Raw genomic sequence first — 17,640 nt, 5'->3', positions numbered from 1 at the left:
TACTGACAGCACACACTCAGACTGGCATGGACTCCAGAAGATGTTTAAAGTTGTTCAAAGCCTATTTATGTTATACAGCATTTGAATAGTGAATAAGAAATAGTGCCGACAAAACTTTTATTTGTTTAATTTGACATGTTAAGTCATTTGTACAAAAGGTCAGATTTATTTGCTTCCACTAAAGCATGCAAGATGATTTTTGGAACATTCAAATCATTCTGGGATAACATGGATCATCAAGTTTTAAACATTTTCAGACAACTTGTTGAGTCCATGCTAGCTCAAGTGCATGTTGTCATTAAAGCTAAATGAGGACAGATAAGAAATTCTGAAATGCATCCACTTTTTGAGAATTTTTTTTATAATGATTGTATAATTTATAATGAATATATGTGTATTAAATTATAGAAGAATGCAAAATAGAATCATTTTCACATGCAGACTATTTTAGTGGACCTTTGAACACCACTGTATGTGAAAATACCATCACATTTCTAACTATCTATGAACATTAGCTAATCAACTGTTAAGCATAATATAATGACATGATGTGTTAAAGGAATATTCCAGATTCAGTACATGTTAAGCTCAATCAACATCATTTGTGTCATAATATTGATTATCTCAAAAATTTATTTTGACTTGTCCCTCCTTTTCTTAAAAGAAAAAAGCTAAATTCTAGGTTACAGTGAGGCACTTACAATGGAAGATAATGGGGCCAATTCATAAATGTTAAAATACTCACTTCAATATTATAGCCACAAAACATAAACAATATGCATGTTAACATGATTTTAGTGTGATAAAATCACTTACTTACCTTATCTGTGACTTGCCATGACAATATAATGTCAACAAACCCTAAAACGACTGTAAAGATTATGTTTTAATCAACTTTACAACTCAAATAATACATGAGTTTTAAGAAGAATTAAAGTAAGTGATTTTATAAAATTATAAGCTTCACTTTTCTGCCTTTAATCAAAATATTGGCCCCATTCACTTCTATTTTAAGTGCCTCACTGCAACTTCACATTTTGCTTTTTTTAAAGAAAAGGAGGGACAACAATTTCATTATTTTTTGTGGTGATCAATATTATGCCACAAATGCTGACGATTGAGCTTAACTTGTTTTGAACCCGGAAATATTCCTTTATGTTATTAATTGTATTATTAATAGTGTGTTAACAGAATGTAGTAGAGACAGTGTGCAAAGGAAAAGACTATGGCAGCTGGAATAGAAGTGCTGTGTTTCAGTTAAACAAGCTGGTCACTTTTTTGATGGAGAGGTTGTACGTGCTCAGTAGCTGAACCAGCCTGAAAATTTTGGATTTTTTTAGCCTGATTTGAGCTAAAGAGGCTGATGTTTTTGACACATAATATTTAATTTTGGAGATCTCAGTCTTTTCCCATTCAAGTAGATAGGCGATGTAATTCGTATACCTATTAAGGTAACTTCATTGAAAATAGCTGCCATGGAGCGCTATCAAGATGGGTGCTGAGCGGACTGACTTGCCTTAAAGGAATGTTAGAAACATAGTCTGTCTGTATTAACAATAAACAAATGTTGCTGGACATGAAATTTATTTTATTATATTAAGCTTTAGCTTTCAGTTTAAATTAATTAGTGTTTTTTTTAGATGCCTTCTTATTTTGCATTTAGCATACATTAAAAACATTATATGGAGCTGATATTTCTTGTTTTTTCAGTTAAATGTGCTAAAGTGGCATGCAGTACAAGTTCTGCTATTTTAAGAGTTAAATCCAAGGGTGTAGCATCCAGGGGGGATGTGGGGGACACATCCCCCACACTATTTCAATAAGGTGATTCAGTCCCCCACACTTTTACAAGCTAAACTTATACTGAGTACAAATGATGGATTTGTTGTTTTTGTTCTTATAATGCTTAAAACCTCTACTAAAGTCTATTTGTAGGTCTGTAGGATTATAAAATATTTCGGTTGTTGATTTAGTGTCAAACTAATTTCACACAAGACATTAACAGGGGGCATCACCAGAAATGGTCACTGAATCATTAAATGGATCTGATTGAATTTTGGTGAACGTAGTCAAAACACTCATGTCACTTCCTACAATGCACAAGCACAGAATAAAAAATAAACTTGTGCACATGCCCAATTGGCATTATTGTCATTTATTAAATATTTTTTTCAGGACCAGCTTGTAATCAGTCTTTTATTTTCATGTGTGAAACAAAAGCAATAGCTCCACAATATGTCCTTTAATTTTGCAGCTAATTTTGCTAAATATTGCACTTCATTTGCAATATAATATTATACTTATATTATACTTGTATACTAATATATGTAATGTATAAAAACTGCACTGTAAGTGTTCGGTCTTTTAAAATGACTGCTACACATCTAGTGGAAGCTAAGATGCCTTCTGGGGACACTGTTAAAGGGATAGTTCACCCAAAAATAAAAATCTCTCATTATTTGCTTATCCTTATGTCATCCCAGATATCTGACTTTCTTCTGCAGAACACAAACAAAATTTTTTAGAGGAAGATCTCAGCTCTGTTGGTACAATGCAATTGAATGGGGTCCAATATTTTGACACTGCAAAAATCACATAAATTCAGCATAAAAGTAATCCATAAAACTCCAGTGGTTTAATGCATGTCTTCTGAAGTGATCTAATCAGTTTTGGGTGAGGACAGACCAGTGTTATTATAGTTAACAAAAACAAAATCTTGGCCCTAACTAAACTAAAATACTGAGAGAATAGTTTTGAACTGAAATAAAAATATAAACAAACATTATTGGATAAAACTGAAACTAAACTAAAATACATTTTCATAACTCCAAAACTAACAAAAATATAATAAAATAATCTAAAATTCAGAGTTTTAGTGTTTGATATAATAGGTTGAATGTGGGCACTTTTAGAAATTGTACTTTTGACATGCTGCATTATTATCCAAGCTCCACATAACCTAACATTATACTTTTTAAAAAATCTTAGGATGATTTCTACCTTAGTCAAAAGCAAAAATGAAGAATTATTCAATACTGGGAAGATATTAAAGACCCTTTTTTGACCAAATCCCAATTTTTTTAAGCAGTGCTGGTAGTGGGACAGAGGAAAAAAATATTCTCTAGAAAATATCTACAAAGTATTTGGAATACATTTTTATATTTTCTACTACCCCTTCACAACGTTAAGTTAAATTTACTTTTTATAATCTTAACAAAATTTACCTCAAATTGCTGTCATTTTCTTTACCATTGCTTTTCTCACCAGTGTCATGAAATAAGCTCTATCTCACATCCCAAAGTAAACTCATCAATTTAAAACCTCAAAAAAGATAAAGGAATAGTTCACCCATAACTGAAAATTCTTTCATCACTTACCCATCCCATTTGTACACGACTTTCTTTCTTCAAGAGCACAACAAAGATTTTTAGAAGAATATCTCAGTTCTATTGGTTCATACAATGCCTTTAATCGTTTACTCCCCAAAGATTAGTTTAGTAATGATTTATAATAATTTAAGAAAATACTCTGCCCATGCATCAAGCACTAGGACATTTAATCTAGTTTGAAATCAGTTGTGACTAGAAACTGCAACTGCAAATTATTTGGTAAAAAATGTGTTACATTTTGGTCTGTTCTTACCCAAAATCGATTATATCACTTCAGAAAATATGCTGCCTTTATGTGCTTTATGGAGCTTGAACGTGTGGGACCCCATTTGCGTTGATATTCTTCTAAAAATCTTTGTTGATGTTCTGCAGAATAAAGAAAGTCCTAAACATCTGGAATCGCATAAAGTGAGTAAATGATGAGAGCATTTTCATTTTGGGGTGAACTATTCCTTTAAATATCACAGGAGAGGTTCCAACTGGCTTTCTATTTGCTCAGATTTTTTTGCCTTCAGGTCACCAGGAGGGGCATCTTGTTGTGTTATCATGCTTGGAGCTGGTTTTGTATTGCCAGTTAACATTCTGGTATGATGCATCATTTGCTCTACATATTACTTTGCCAGTAGCTTGATATTAATCAGAATTTCGTGAACAAAGTTTGCTAAACAAATTAATATAAGCTTAAAAAAAATTAGAGCCCATTACAAACATTATATATCCAATACATTATTTTTATACAGCTGACCCTTATTAGGCCATTTTAAAATAAGCATATATAACGTTTTGTTGTTACCATCGTTATTATCCTTGTTTAACGAATAAGTACTTTCTTAACTGCTTAAACTGTGCTACTATAGTGGTTTGACTGAAATGGAAGGAGACTTTCCACTTTAATCTTGGCCAGTCTCTCCACTGCTTTAAGCATAGCATTACCCAGGATGCACCTCTGTAAACATTTGCCCATTTTCTCATATGAGAAAATCCTTACACCACCACATCTCTTCTTATTTTAGACTTCATTGGCCCAGAAAGGAAGCCTTGCCAAGGCTGTTGCTCTCTGCTCTGTAAAATATATAAACAGTTCCCTGATTACATTGGAGGGAGACTGAGAAAGAGGCAAACTGATAAGCGTATAAGAGCTGGCAGACCACCAAGCAAAGCTTAGAGGGAGAGATAAAACTTGACCCAGCAGCCACACCTCAAGTTATCAGGCTAATGTAAAAAAAAAAAATACACCACCAGAGGGTTTTTAAAATTTTTACTAAACTTGTGTGGCCTTAGGGCAAGGTAGAAGTTGTTTGTCTTGTTTGGATATGTGTTGATTAAAGTCTTTGCATCACCTGTCTCCGGTGAATTAAACAAAAGTAGGCCAGATAGCTGGAATGAGAGAGAGAACCAGCCCTGTACATGTTGGCACCAGGACAATAAGAAATCCCAAACCAGGGCCTAAACAAGAAATAGCAAATTTGACCACTTAAAATTGACTAATTTTTACTGATCAGCACAAGAGACATCTGTCTTCATATTAATTTATCCATCCATCCATCTATTTCTCTCCTACCCTTGATACAACAGTAAATCATTTACTATATAGCATTTGGATAGCATCCTTATTTTTTTCAATGCCCAATCAATCTGTCAGCATTTGATTACTGCACCTTTTCCTCATAAAAGAGTTGCTGGGCTGATGAATGCTTGTGAGGTGTGTATTGACTGAGTGTTTGGCTCTTGTACACATAGAGTTAAACTCTCAGCTGTCATAGTAGCATTGCTCTTTGTAGGGTGACCAGATCCACTATGTCAGTAATATGAGCAGAGGACCTGATTCTCTCTCTCTGTCTGTCTGTCTGTCTCTCTCTCTCACACACACACACACACACACACATGTTGGTGCAGCTATCATTGTGAGGACTCTCAACAGACATAATAACTTTTATATTGTGCGAACTACAGATTTTATACCCTAACCCTCACAAAAATCTTTCTGCATTTTTACATTAAAAACATTAGAAATGTCCTCGTAAACCACATTTATAACATAGTACCCTTGTAATTATCAGTTTGTAACCCAAAAAATATGTCCTTGTAAACCACCCAATCCCGCCCACACACACACTGGATGCATTTACCTGATACTGCTCGTGTAAATAAACAAAAAATGTTAATTCAAATGTATTAAATGAATGCTAAGGACCTGTTCCTGCAGACATTGTATATGGGTCAGGCGGATAGGGAAAGAGAATAATAGGGCCTTTCCTTTAAAAAAAAGTAACGTGTTAAGACGTTAACAAAAAAACTGATGTGATTTGAGCCTTTTGATATTTCAGCCATAATATTTTAAGTCACAATTTCTGCTTCATAGGTTTAACAAACCATAATCGAAATATTTCAATGTTCCCCCTAGGCCTCAGTACCCCCTGCGGTACGTGTATTTCCGATGGGCTAATAATGTCGAAAAATTGCCTTTTGCCTATATATTGGCTTAATGTCTTAACTTAATTTTCTTACTGATATTGTTATTATTAGTAGTAGTATTAGTAGTTGTGGTTGTTGTTGTTGTTATTCATATTATTATAATTATGGATGTGTTCGTTTTGCTGTAGTGTACGTTATTGCTATTGTTAATATGATCTTCTCCTGGTTCAGTGCTTGGGACAGATCCAGCTGTTAAGGTGTCCAAAATGAATAACGTAAAAACTAAAATAAAATAGCTTTAAAAATGGATACTGCTCTCTAAGCATTGAATAGGCTATGCTTAAATATGAATTTCTAAACTAATGGCTTCATCTGACAACTAGCCAGCTCGGATCACCCCGCTCTCAGCTGGAGCCCGAACTATCCATAATGGCTGCCGCTTTATTGTTCATATCCTTCATTGTGTTTCCAGCGCCATTTTGCATCAGGGCGAGTGCAACCGCTTGACCTTCCTGCAGCTCATCTCGGCCTTTTTTCAACGTCCATGCCCGTATAAACATTGACTTCTCTTTTGAGAGCAAATATAAATAATATTCGCCCTTTAGATTTTTATGTCTCATGTCATCAAATGGGGTTGCTGCTATGTAGTCTACCAAAGCCCATTTTGTAAGGATATTTAGTTTTACAGTTTTTCGAACTTATGATTGCTCTTGATGTGAATGTTCTTGCTGCAAGTCGTTAAAAAAGGCTGGTTGATACCCAGTGGTTTGAACAAATATTTAGCATATGATACTGTAAGTTTTAATTTTTAAAATTTTTAAGTTTTAACTTTTTTTCTTGAGACTGTTATTTTTCCGTCTCTTTTCTCAACGAATACTAATAACACCAATGTATAACTTTACATCATCTGGCAAACGATAATTGTCAAACTTGCCGTCAGAAAATATAACGATGTAAATATTAATAATAATATCAATAATCTTTGCACACTACTCGTAATATATAATGTACCTCAGAAATTCATCCAAACTGGGAATTACATATTTCTTCGCTGTCCAACATCAATAACCAGGAAAAAGAACCAAAAAAATATTCCTAAAATTAAGGTGTCTTTTCTAAGCCTATATTAAAATATCATCATTTAGCATACTATTGAAATATCAAAAGAAACTATTCAATAGATCTTAATAAATCAATCACTCTCGCTCAACCATAATGTTTGTGTATTTTTTTTTTTAATATTTCAACTATGAAAATAACGTACAATAAATAAATTTAAAATTTACTATTAAAGAATCTCAATAAATATACTAGGTCGTAAATTATTCAACTGGGACAACGCCCGTCTTGAGAGAACTCCTAAAAGCAGTTCGACTACCCTTATGCACAATTCCTGAGATTCCAATGATTGAGTTTCACTGTAAATGTCCGCAACCATTCAGCTGTTAGTTGACTAAAATCCAAGAATCAAAAGGCAATAAAATACATGAAATTTCACTCTGCCCGTCTTAATTTAGGAATGTTGCGGTCGAGAAACATTTATGACATTGTTATAAATTTGAGTTCGATTGTTCTTGTATGCTTTTGATATCATTACTGTCGTTCAGAACTGTAAATGCTGCAAATCTATAGTACAAAGGGTGCTCGTAAACAAGTCAAAATCTTCCTCTGAGAAGTCAACGGGACTGTCCAGTGAGCTCTGCAAACTCGGCGATAAAGCGTCCGAAATGTGTAAGCAGGACTCCGTCGAAAAGAAATTCAAATCGGGTAAAGAGTTGGCATCCTGCGGCTCTGTGAACGAATGCTCCGGCCCAGCTACACGGCCCTCACCCATTGTGGTGGGGTTATCTGCAGTAGGCGTTGGATACGGGGGGGAGTGAACCGCTGTGTCAGGAACAGATGTAGGCTCCGGCAGGTTCGCCTGGCACTCCTCAGGCGTGGGCTGGCTTTTGTCCGCAGTGTTCGTGTAGGAAGCAGTTGTTTGACACGTATCACTCTCTGAAGCTGCTGTCGAACCAGAGCCAGAACCAGATACATCCAAAGATTGGCTCGAGTAAGGTGAAGCAGCGTCGGTTCCTTCAACGGGCTCGAAACCGCTGTGCTCGCCTTCTTGCCCATCCCGGTGGTGCGTAGTTTGCCGTTTGTGCTTCATGCGTCGGTTTTGAAACCACACTTTGACTTGGCGCTCGGTTAGATCCAAAAGCGCTGCAATTTCAACGCGTCGGGGCCGACAGAGGTATTTGTTAAAGTGAAACTCCTTCTCCAGTTCAAGTAGCTGCGTGTTGGTGTATGCGGTCCTCAGCCTTCGTGAACCGCTACCATTATCCAGTCCACCTTGAGCTTCTGCAAGAATCAAAACAACACGCATAAGTCCCATATAAAAGGCGAAGTCATCAAACTTCTTGTGAGAACTTGTCCAGACGACAATAAAATACCAGTGTGTAGAAGCCCTGTTGTTTAGCTATGGCATAGTCGCAATGAATGCAGTGGTTAGGCATGTCTTGATGTACATGCGTTATTTCAGCAAGCTCCTTGTTTTCTTTTGGTCCACAGCTTCCACAATATATACTGATATCCAAAATGGCTACCTAAACCATGAGGCATGGTTGAGAATAAATATTGAGTCGCAGCTGACATAAAATGCAATTAAATCGTTATACCAGATCAAGAAAGTCTGCAACTTAATCTCCCAGAATGAGTACAGTTTTGTATTTATGCCAAGAAATGGGGTGTCTGTTATGTTCTAAAGACATTATTGCAATGGGATGGTTCTTTAAAAACATTATACACACCATTCATGCAAGCTTAATGATGCTTGAAATGTGGACATGACATGAAATCATACAAATATTCCTAAATAGACAAAGTTGGCGAGAAATAAAATACTAGTCCATGTCAATCAGGATATGCTCCTTGTATATCACTCATAAACTGGACAAAGAACATAGTTGCGGCTGGATAATAATACTTGCGTAGATATCTCGAAGCATGAAATATCACATCATATTAAATCTGTCCCCAATAGAAGTCAATAAGTGTAATTTTAGTTCTAACTAAATAATATTGACATCTATTCGGTTCATGAGCCGAATATTGACATTTTGACATTTTGAAATGTCAAAAATGAAGAAATGTAGAACAAACACATCCTCTGCTTTGTTAAACGTACCCGTCGGGGACTCCAGTCCCGCGGTTGTGTAACCGGAGGATGCCTGAGAGGGAGAGGCTGCTGCTGCTGCAGGGGCTGCGGTCTTGGAGCACTTCTTCGAGGACTTTTTCTCTTTCATCCATGGAAACTCATGGGCCAGGGCTGCGCTGCCCGACAGCGGGGCCGGGCCTTGCTGGTGCAGCGTCGTCGGTGCTGTTTGTGTCCGGAGCTGGAGGCCATTAGAGGCTATACGCTTTTGGCTCCTTGGTCGCGCCTGGTTGCCTGTGCAGGGACTCAGACTAGGGATGGTGTGCTCGAAAGGAGGTGGAATTGCTGTCGAGTCCTTGATTGATGAAGTTTGAAATGACTCCAGGACAGCGGGGAAAGACGTCAGGCACTCTGCAAGGGAAGGCTGGCTGTTGATGAACCCAATCTCCCTCTCAAATTCAAAATTCATCGCTTCGCCTGGGCAAGAAGGGCGTCCAGCGACACCAACATACGCAAAAAATAACATCCAAAACGCTAGAATTTATTTTGCGTTCCTGCTATGACTGCATTTGCGGGCTTTAATAATTGTGTATATTGGTGATATTACTAGCGTATGGGGACCGGGGTCTACTAAACTGAAGACTATGGGTGAAATTGCAGCCAATTCCTGGTCACATGACTCATCTCAGCCAATCGAAATTCGTGGCCTGGTGGCAAAAGAAAGCAATATTTGTCTGAATTCATAAAAAATATAACAGTTATTATAATTCATGTCTTGCACGTATGAAAGAATAATAATAATAAAAAAACTCCTGAGCTCATTGTGCTCAGACTCCTGTTTGTCTTGAGAGGTAAAGTGAGGGCCTCTGGTGCTAGACAATAACCATCCAAATGCAGTGATGTAATCCACAGGCCTACCTTAATAAGCACATCCACAGTATGGTTTCTTGCGTATTTACAATCAAGAGTCATTAATCTTTAAAGTTTTGACAAGAGTAACAGACAAGAGATGTAGCTATAGAAATGTTCTTTTTATCAAGCGCATAAATAAGGATGTGCAAGAGTGATAGAAAGATTGTCTGCCATATGTATGCGGTAATGGATGGGAATCTCCTATTCGGAAAAGTTTACCTTGAATTAGATTTTTATTCAGCCTCTGAAGGATTGCTGAAACCACATGACCTAAACGCACGAATATTTGCATTGAAATCCAGGTTTGACAATTATTCTATTTGGACAAATGTTTTACTTATTTTCAAGTTTAATTTAAATATGATCCTGTACGAATAAGAGTTGTGTGTGTGCGCGCGCGCGCGTGTGTGTGTGAGAGAGAGATGGAGAGAGAGAGAGAGAGAGAGAGAGAGAGAGAGAGAGAGAGAGACGCTTAGTTTGTTAAAAATGTATGAATAGCCAAAATTAATCGTGACTCGTGAGGTCGCGTTTACGAATAGAAATCACCAATTCCGTGTGTTCGTTTATAAATGCATTTATTTGCTGATTGGACGAAGTAACCAAGAATATAATTTTAGTTGATGAAAAACTGGACTAAATTGGTTGCGTCAAAGTTGAAAACGAATAGGAAAAGGGGGTAGATATTTTTAGAGCAGGAGTGGAGAGGCAGCAAGAGTGATCAATCTTTTCGCCGGCAAAGCGCTTGACAGCAGCCACCCTCAAGAATTCGCATTTTTTCCTTCAAGATCACAACAAAGAAAACCCCCATTATTCTGCAGATTTGTGGATTTTTCCAGAATTAAGTTTTACAGCAATGGATATATTCTATTGGCGCTTCGTATTGACAGGATTATGCACGACAGATGTTAAAACTAAACTGTGTTGCAGCTGGCACGCTGTAATAAACGTCACAACATTAGTTCGCATTTGTAAAACACGAGGTCCGTTTTGTCTTTTTTTTCATGCCTAAAAGAAAAGTGGAAACAGCTATAACCGTGTGTGGGTGTCTTGGCATTATAAGGCAAATACAAAGCCCGCTGTAGGCCGTGGGCACTTCGGGAAAAGGTCAATCTGCAAGGCCCTTCTCCACTTCAGAACAGAGTTGACTGCGAGAGACTGGGACGCAATGATAATCTCTTTTTTATTTCTTGTTTGAGTGTTTTTATGTGTTTATATTTCGCTCAGTACTTACATGAATTGATGAACAAGTGATTGTATTTTTATTTTTGCATCTGGATGTTTTTCACTAGAAAATAATAATGATGATGTTCTGGGACTTAACAAAGGGATGTGTATTATCCGAGGACAGCGGTTTTAATATTTTTTTAAGATCTATCCATCCATCTATCCATATATCCATCCATTTATCCACATATCTATCTATCTATCTATCTATCTATCTATCTATCTATCTATCTATCTATCTATCTATCTATCTATCTATCTATCTATCTATCTATCTATCTATCTATCTATCTATCTATCTATCTATCTATCTATCTATCTATTACCTACAAATTAATTCTTCCAGGAATGCATGAAACAATTTTACAACATTAGACTGTGTCATACCTCATGTTTTTACACTGCATGATATAATGAGATTTTTCACTGTATTTTGTTTGTACAGCAATAAGCAAGCTTGCTTGGTGAGGACTATCTGTGATGATAACGCTAGCGTTTTTACATGGGCTTTTTTGAAACATCAAGGCAGCATAGATGTTAACAGTTTGTAATGTTTCATTTGATACAAGATGCACATATGCTACTGAGACCGTAATTGCAAACTGTTTTGTATTAGTGGTTAAATCCTGTCATTTTTTTTTCTTCTTGTAATTTGATATTATGTGGTTATTATTGTTATGAATAAACATGGTTCCACATGTAACATCTCTGTTGTTTATAAGTATAGAGTTGCTCTTAACCAAATCTGAAACCATATCTATCGAAATTTAACAAAAATATGTATGTCATATTTTACCTCTCCGCTTCATTCTTGGAATTATTTGTAATCACATATTTTAATCTTATAAACAAAAAATGGTGTTCAGCAATTCTATTGGACTCGCACCATGTGACCATTGCAGACTCAGCCATGCCCCACCCCCACAACCTCGGTAAACTCATGAATCTCTAGAGTGAAAATGAATAACATAACATTTTATTAAAGAATTGTTCAACAACCAACTCTTAACAAGGAAATAAAAGTAGTTACAAAGGACAAATGAAGTTCTCAAAATGTTTCGCTATAATCGCTAATTCTCGACTATGCAGGAACGGTTTGATTCCGTTCTTGCGCCCCCTGTACAAGTCAAGACATTATTCATACAAGGGTAACATAAAACTACATATCTCTAAAATACAAGAACTAAAAATTAATTTGTTACAATGACAAGAACACAACGTCTTTTTATAACAGGTAGATACTAAAAAAAGTACATTTTATCGATATAAATACATGGGGATAAATAATACAAAAAAGAAAGTATTTAAACTGGCTATAACAAATAAATATATATTTATGAATGTTCACTTGAACACACTTAGCGAAAGACGCTGATTGAAGGCCTTCCGATTCAAAATAAGATTTACTTTTCTTCCTCACCCATTAAATGTAAACTAAGTGCAACAATGATGCCCAGACGAGAGCGTAGTAGGCGTAAACTGCGCCGTAGCTCGGCTTCCCGGACATGCATTTTTGTTCAAATATACCCTGTTTCCACGTTAAGTCAAGACATGATAAAATATGGGCCTTCCGTATTAGTTTAGACTATTGTAGGCGAACCCAAAGCTTGGGAAGGATAGAGAACTGGGAAAATTGTATGAGGAGAGGGAGGGGGAGGGGCTTGAATTTACTAGAATTCTCAACTATTTTTTGTATTTTTTTACCCTGTTTCAAAGCCATTACAAATTTATACGTACTAATAAATACTAGGGGTCGGGAGCATAGTTTGAACTGACTTGAACCCTTTATAACAGGTAAAGAATTGAATATCTTGATCACTGTGTCTTGCTAAAGAAAAGGCACAGTTTGCTGTTGTTTGGGGAACAAGTTCATAGGAGACTGACTGTTTAGTTAGACGTTTAAAAAGAAGAGGTATGTAAAATAAGGGTAGTGGACGAAAACAATCCAGTGGTTTTCTTGCACCTGCAGTAACTTTAAATGTAGGCTTTACCACACCAGCCTTTAAAGGACCTAAGTGTGAAGAATGCAGCAACAATGCTGAAGAAAATACAAAAAGCTTTTACAATGATGTAATGAGGTCATACAGCTAGAAAATCTATTCCTTGGCATAAACTAGCCATTTTTATGCACGTATCATGAATCTTTTCACTTTAAAGGAGTGTTTAGACCTATGGATTCTAAATTCGTGTAAAATTGGTATGTTCACATATGAAAGAAAGGACAACATTGACACAAATTGGTCTTCTAATTATGGCAAGAAACCACTGGATCATCTTATTCAACCCCATTGCATCGCCCCATGGGTTAGTCTGTTTTGTTTGTCTTCCTTTAATTTTTTCTTTCTTTTTTTATGTCCAAACCTGCTACAGATGAGTCAACTTGGGTGCTTCTTGGATTCTACCCTGAGAAGGATGGTGCGCAGACAGATCCGTGTATGTCGGATGTGGGTCACACGGTCCATGGTGCTGGTTCGCAGACATCTGTGCGGCTCCATTGTAGTCCATACTAGCCGACTGGTGGTGTGGTAGGTGATTGAGGCCATACATAGAAGGCCCAGTGGCAGGCATGGCATCAACATAGCTGCCTCCTACATACACAGGGCTACTCTGCATGTTTGGTGTCCCATAGGTGCCACTGTTACTCTGTAGCCCATGTGGGTCATAATCCGGAGCAGTGTTTCCATACTTTTGTTGTGGTGGGCAACCCTTCATTGGGTTCTGATAGGCTGTTGACATGGCATATGCATTTTGATGGGGCTTGTTGAAAGATGGCGGGGATGGAGCATCATAACTGCCCATCGAGTGCATGGAGTTCATGAAACTAGCTGAAGACTGCATCGGAAGAGGGGGACTTCCTGTTGGGGATGGCCCACCTGAGGATGAGCCCATGCCTTTTGACTTTTGATCTTTTTTGTACTTCATCCGCCTGTTCTGGAACCAAATCTTGATCTGCCGCTCACTGAGATTGAGCAGATTAGCCATTTCCACACGCCGTGGCCGGCACAGGTATCGGTTGAAGTGAAATTCCTTCTCAAGCTCCACCAGCTGTGCGCTGGTGTAAGCCGTGCGTGCTCTCTTTGAAGCTGCAGAACCCGGAGGGCTTTTCTCACCACCGCTGCTCTCCGCTGGGGTGAGAATGAAATAAAACATAATTACTCCACACAGAAATTGAAAGCATCGTTGCCACTAATAAAGCCGGCCATGAAAAACTTATCCCCCTGATATTGGTTGTCAACACTTCATAACTTTGGCATTTATTAAGAGACGCATGCCCTAACATTGACCTTGTGTATGTAAATCACATTACAACTAAAGCCCAGGGCCAGAATCACACTGTGCATTAGGCAACGGTGTGTTCTCAACATGGTTTGTCTTTTAATAGTTTACAGAGTGGAAAAAGAAGATAGGAGACTTTATATACAAATTCAGAGGCTTGTTGGATAAATATTTTGTTATCTGGACACAATAACCATGTATGACAGGTGTGGCATTGCTCTTATCTAAAATCAAAATATTAATCTGTGTTTACTCTTATCTTCTGCCTCTATGATGGTTTGAAACATTCAGGATGTATAATGATGTTATCATAACTATTGTGAAACGTTTTTTAACTGTACAATACATTGAAATTGACTCGTCTATCCTCTGTGAAATATCCAATCAAAAATATAATTTCAAGTTAATGAGTGTTGGGCAACATTTGTCTCAGTTAAGCAGGGCAGCAAGAGAAGAGAAGAGAAGAGAAGAGAAGAGAAGAGAAGAGAAGAGAAGAGAAGAGAAGAGAAGAGAAGAGAAGAGAAGAGAAGAGAAGAGGGTTTGGCAAACACACCGTTAACAGAGCTTGCACTGGGGGAGCTGTTTTTTTGCTTGGTGTTCTGACGTGACTCCTTCATCCAAGGAAAGATTTGCTTGGTGAGGGCTGGGTTTGGGGCTAGAGAGGATGACTTGGATGACGGTTTGGCTGTTCCCCCACTGCCAGCCCCACCACCATTGCTGCTACCACCTGGCTGCTGGGTGGCATTAGATGCAGCAACATTTATAGGGTTCTGAGGTGGGGAAACCTGGGGGGGTGGGTTGTGTTCAGGTGGCAGGCTGGGCCGCATGCAGCTGCCGTTAAGCTCTTTCGTCTTGCCATGCTGAGGCTGTGGGGGTGCACTGGTGCCGAGCGACTGTAGGGAGCATGCAGAGCTTTGGTAGTCACCCTCAAGATGTGCTGAGCTCTGGAAGGCTGGTGCCGGGGCATCATAGCCAAAACCGTTTGCACCCTGGTACGAATAACCTCCAAAAAGTGTTGAGTTGTCGTAGTAGGTCGTTTTCTGCATTTCCAAAAGTCGAGTTACTGGCTACCAGGGTCCTGACGACCTTCTGGAAGAACATTGGCACAAGATGTCACGTGACGGTCTCTTTCCAATGGCCCCTTGGATGCTGACCTAAAAGGTTATAAGAGGCACATAATAAGAAGGGTGCGAGGTAAATCCATCTTACTGCACTGAAAGACACCATGACATGAATAGCACGTTCCCACAACACAGTCTGCAGATGCTCTCTCTCTCTCTTTCCCCCTCTCTGTTTCTCTCTTTCACACATAATAACAAACAATTCATACAGTCCAGCACTATGTTTTATCAAATCATTGTTTTTTCATTTGCATTTTATTGTTATTGAATTTTTACTAATGTATTATTTTCTCTCTCTCCAAACCTTTGTTTTTTTCTTTGTCATTATTCCTTCACAGAATGTAAATCAATCAATAAATGAATGTTCAAAGTTATCATTACTCTTGTTTTAAAAATAAAGATTAAAACAAATATTATTATTTATTTAAAGTTGTATTCATATTTATGTGCAATGAAAATAATCTATAACAAAATTGAAAAAAAAAAAAAAAAAAAAAGATCTGGTGAAATAAGCAAATCCTTGACAACAAAGAGTTACTAAAAATGAAACAGAAACATGGACAACAAAGACTGTGATGTTTTGCGGACATGTCAGTGTTTTTGCCTCCGACACAGAGGCCATCCAGAGGGCTTTCTCCAGTTACAAACAAACGTATTTGGGCAACATTAAAAACCTGAAAAACCGGCATTGTGCCTTGAACTTTGCTGCTGTCCTCTCTGAAAGCTGAAAGTAAGGGTTCCCCGGAAGCATCGGTTGGTGTTATTTATAATGGTCGCTAGACCGAAATGGACATAATCAGCCCTGGAAAAAACTCAAGACATAGCAGCCTGGCGCTGAGGCTGCTGAGAGGACTGGGCGAAAACGATCACTCAAACACTTACAAGCACCTGGCATTTATTCCCACTCGCCTGGGTAGTAAATGTTATTAAAAAGAGGAGGGAGATGCTAAAGATGTTTTTGGAGAGCTTTTTTCTATAGCTATCATTTGTCTAGATACTTGCAAGTTCAATTCACAGAGGGCGAAAATAATCTTTCGACATGATTTTATGTCCTTCCTCCAGTCGCTACAAATCATGTATTTCAACTGGGAATTTTAAAATAATTATGTGTATAGTTACAATTAGGTTACATTTAAATGATACATAAATGCACTACAATTGCAGGAACAACCAAAGTAGTGTTTAACTGCCGTACCAGATTTCGTTTGCTACATATACATGACAGATGCAGGCGAAAGTATATCGTGTTTAATCGAAGACTAGTTTGACAATATCTTGGATTGCGTTTTATGCCATTGTGTTTGTTTACCTCCGTTGAGAAAATCAAAAACCAAAATGACCTATCAAATTGATAAAGAATTAAAAGAGAGAGGAAAAAGAAGAAATCGTTTATATCATCGTGTTTACAGTATATAAAAAAATAAAGTGTTCCACAAAATGGCAAACGTGGTCTACAATTTTTTTTTTAATCTTCCTGAAATTATAGTAGTCTCATAAAACAAAAGGCAAAAATGTGAATAGGAGTTGACATAAACATGCCTAAATTAAATCTTGGGCCAACATCTAATATAAGATCATCTGAGCTCTAATGCTCAGATGATAAATTATTGCATAAGCTAACTCATAAATAAAGGGGAAAAATATCCTTTGTTAAAATTGTCTATTGACTATAGTGAATTTATCTTGACAGATAAAGATAATAATTGCTTTTAGTGTATTTTCGTGCATAAATGGATATTTCCTAAATGCCCAGACTAATATTTTGTTATTTAAATATAAATCTGTAAAGACTATAACGAAGTCTGCGTTTCTGATATTTAAAGCGTGAATGTGAGCTACAGCTTTTGGACATCAACTATCAACACGTCACAAATGTCGGTCATTTATCTTCGAAGAGGACGGCCGGAATCCTAATCATTTACTCTAAGGAATTGTTCAGGGAAGAGAATGGGGAGAGGAAGAGGGGGATATAAAAACGGGCATAATATATATGAAATCATATCGCAGTTACATTAAATGGAACACGTAATGTCTTGGCCCTCTTGTTACGGTAACGCAATAACCAACTTTTCTTTAAATTCAACTCTAATACAATTATGGAGTCGAAAGCGGACGTAGTAGGGGGACCAACCCAAACGTCAACAAAAACAACAGACAGAACAGTGCG

The 17,640-nt window shown here is 37.4% G+C and overlaps 2 protein-coding genes across 5 annotated transcripts in view; both read right to left on the bottom strand.

Moving 5' to 3' along the window:
* Positions 1-17,640, bottom strand: part of LOC127652607 (homeobox protein Hox-B3a-like) — a 61,430-nt gene that overhangs the window by 25,905 nt on the left and 17,885 nt on the right. For 2 of the 4 annotated variants that reach the window (XM_052138844.1, XM_052138848.1), the window contains exons 2-3: positions 14,906-15,506; positions 10,231-14,201 (exon numbers count right to left, since the gene is read on the bottom strand). In XM_052138844.1, coding sequence (XP_051994804.1) covers positions 13,441-14,201; positions 14,906-15,398 — 1,254 coding nt within the window. In that variant the 5' untranslated portion in view covers positions 15,399-15,506 and the 3' untranslated portion in view covers positions 10,231-13,440. Of the gene's footprint in view, positions 1-9,512; positions 9,648-10,230; positions 14,202-14,905; positions 15,507-17,640 lie in introns of those variants that run through there. The other 2 variants (XM_052138847.1, XM_052138846.1) reach the window with 2 other exon arrangements.
* On the bottom strand, positions 6,941-9,467 carry LOC127652608 (homeobox protein Hox-B2a-like). Its single transcript, XM_052138849.1, has 2 exons — positions 8,974-9,467; positions 6,941-8,147 (listed from the first exon to the last, which is right to left on the bottom strand). The coding sequence occupies exons 1-2, from the start codon at positions 9,464-9,466 to the stop codon at positions 7,408-7,410; spliced, it is 1,233 nt and encodes a 410-aa protein (XP_051994809.1). The 5' UTR covers position 9,467; the 3' UTR covers positions 6,941-7,407.

The sequence above is a fragment of the Xyrauchen texanus genome, chromosome 12, assembly GCF_025860055.1.
Source record: "Xyrauchen texanus isolate HMW12.3.18 chromosome 12, RBS_HiC_50CHRs, whole genome shotgun sequence".
NCBI classification, from domain to species: Eukaryota; Metazoa; Chordata; class Actinopteri; order Cypriniformes; family Catostomidae; genus Xyrauchen; species Xyrauchen texanus.
This window is presented reverse-complemented; position numbering and strand designations above follow the sequence as displayed.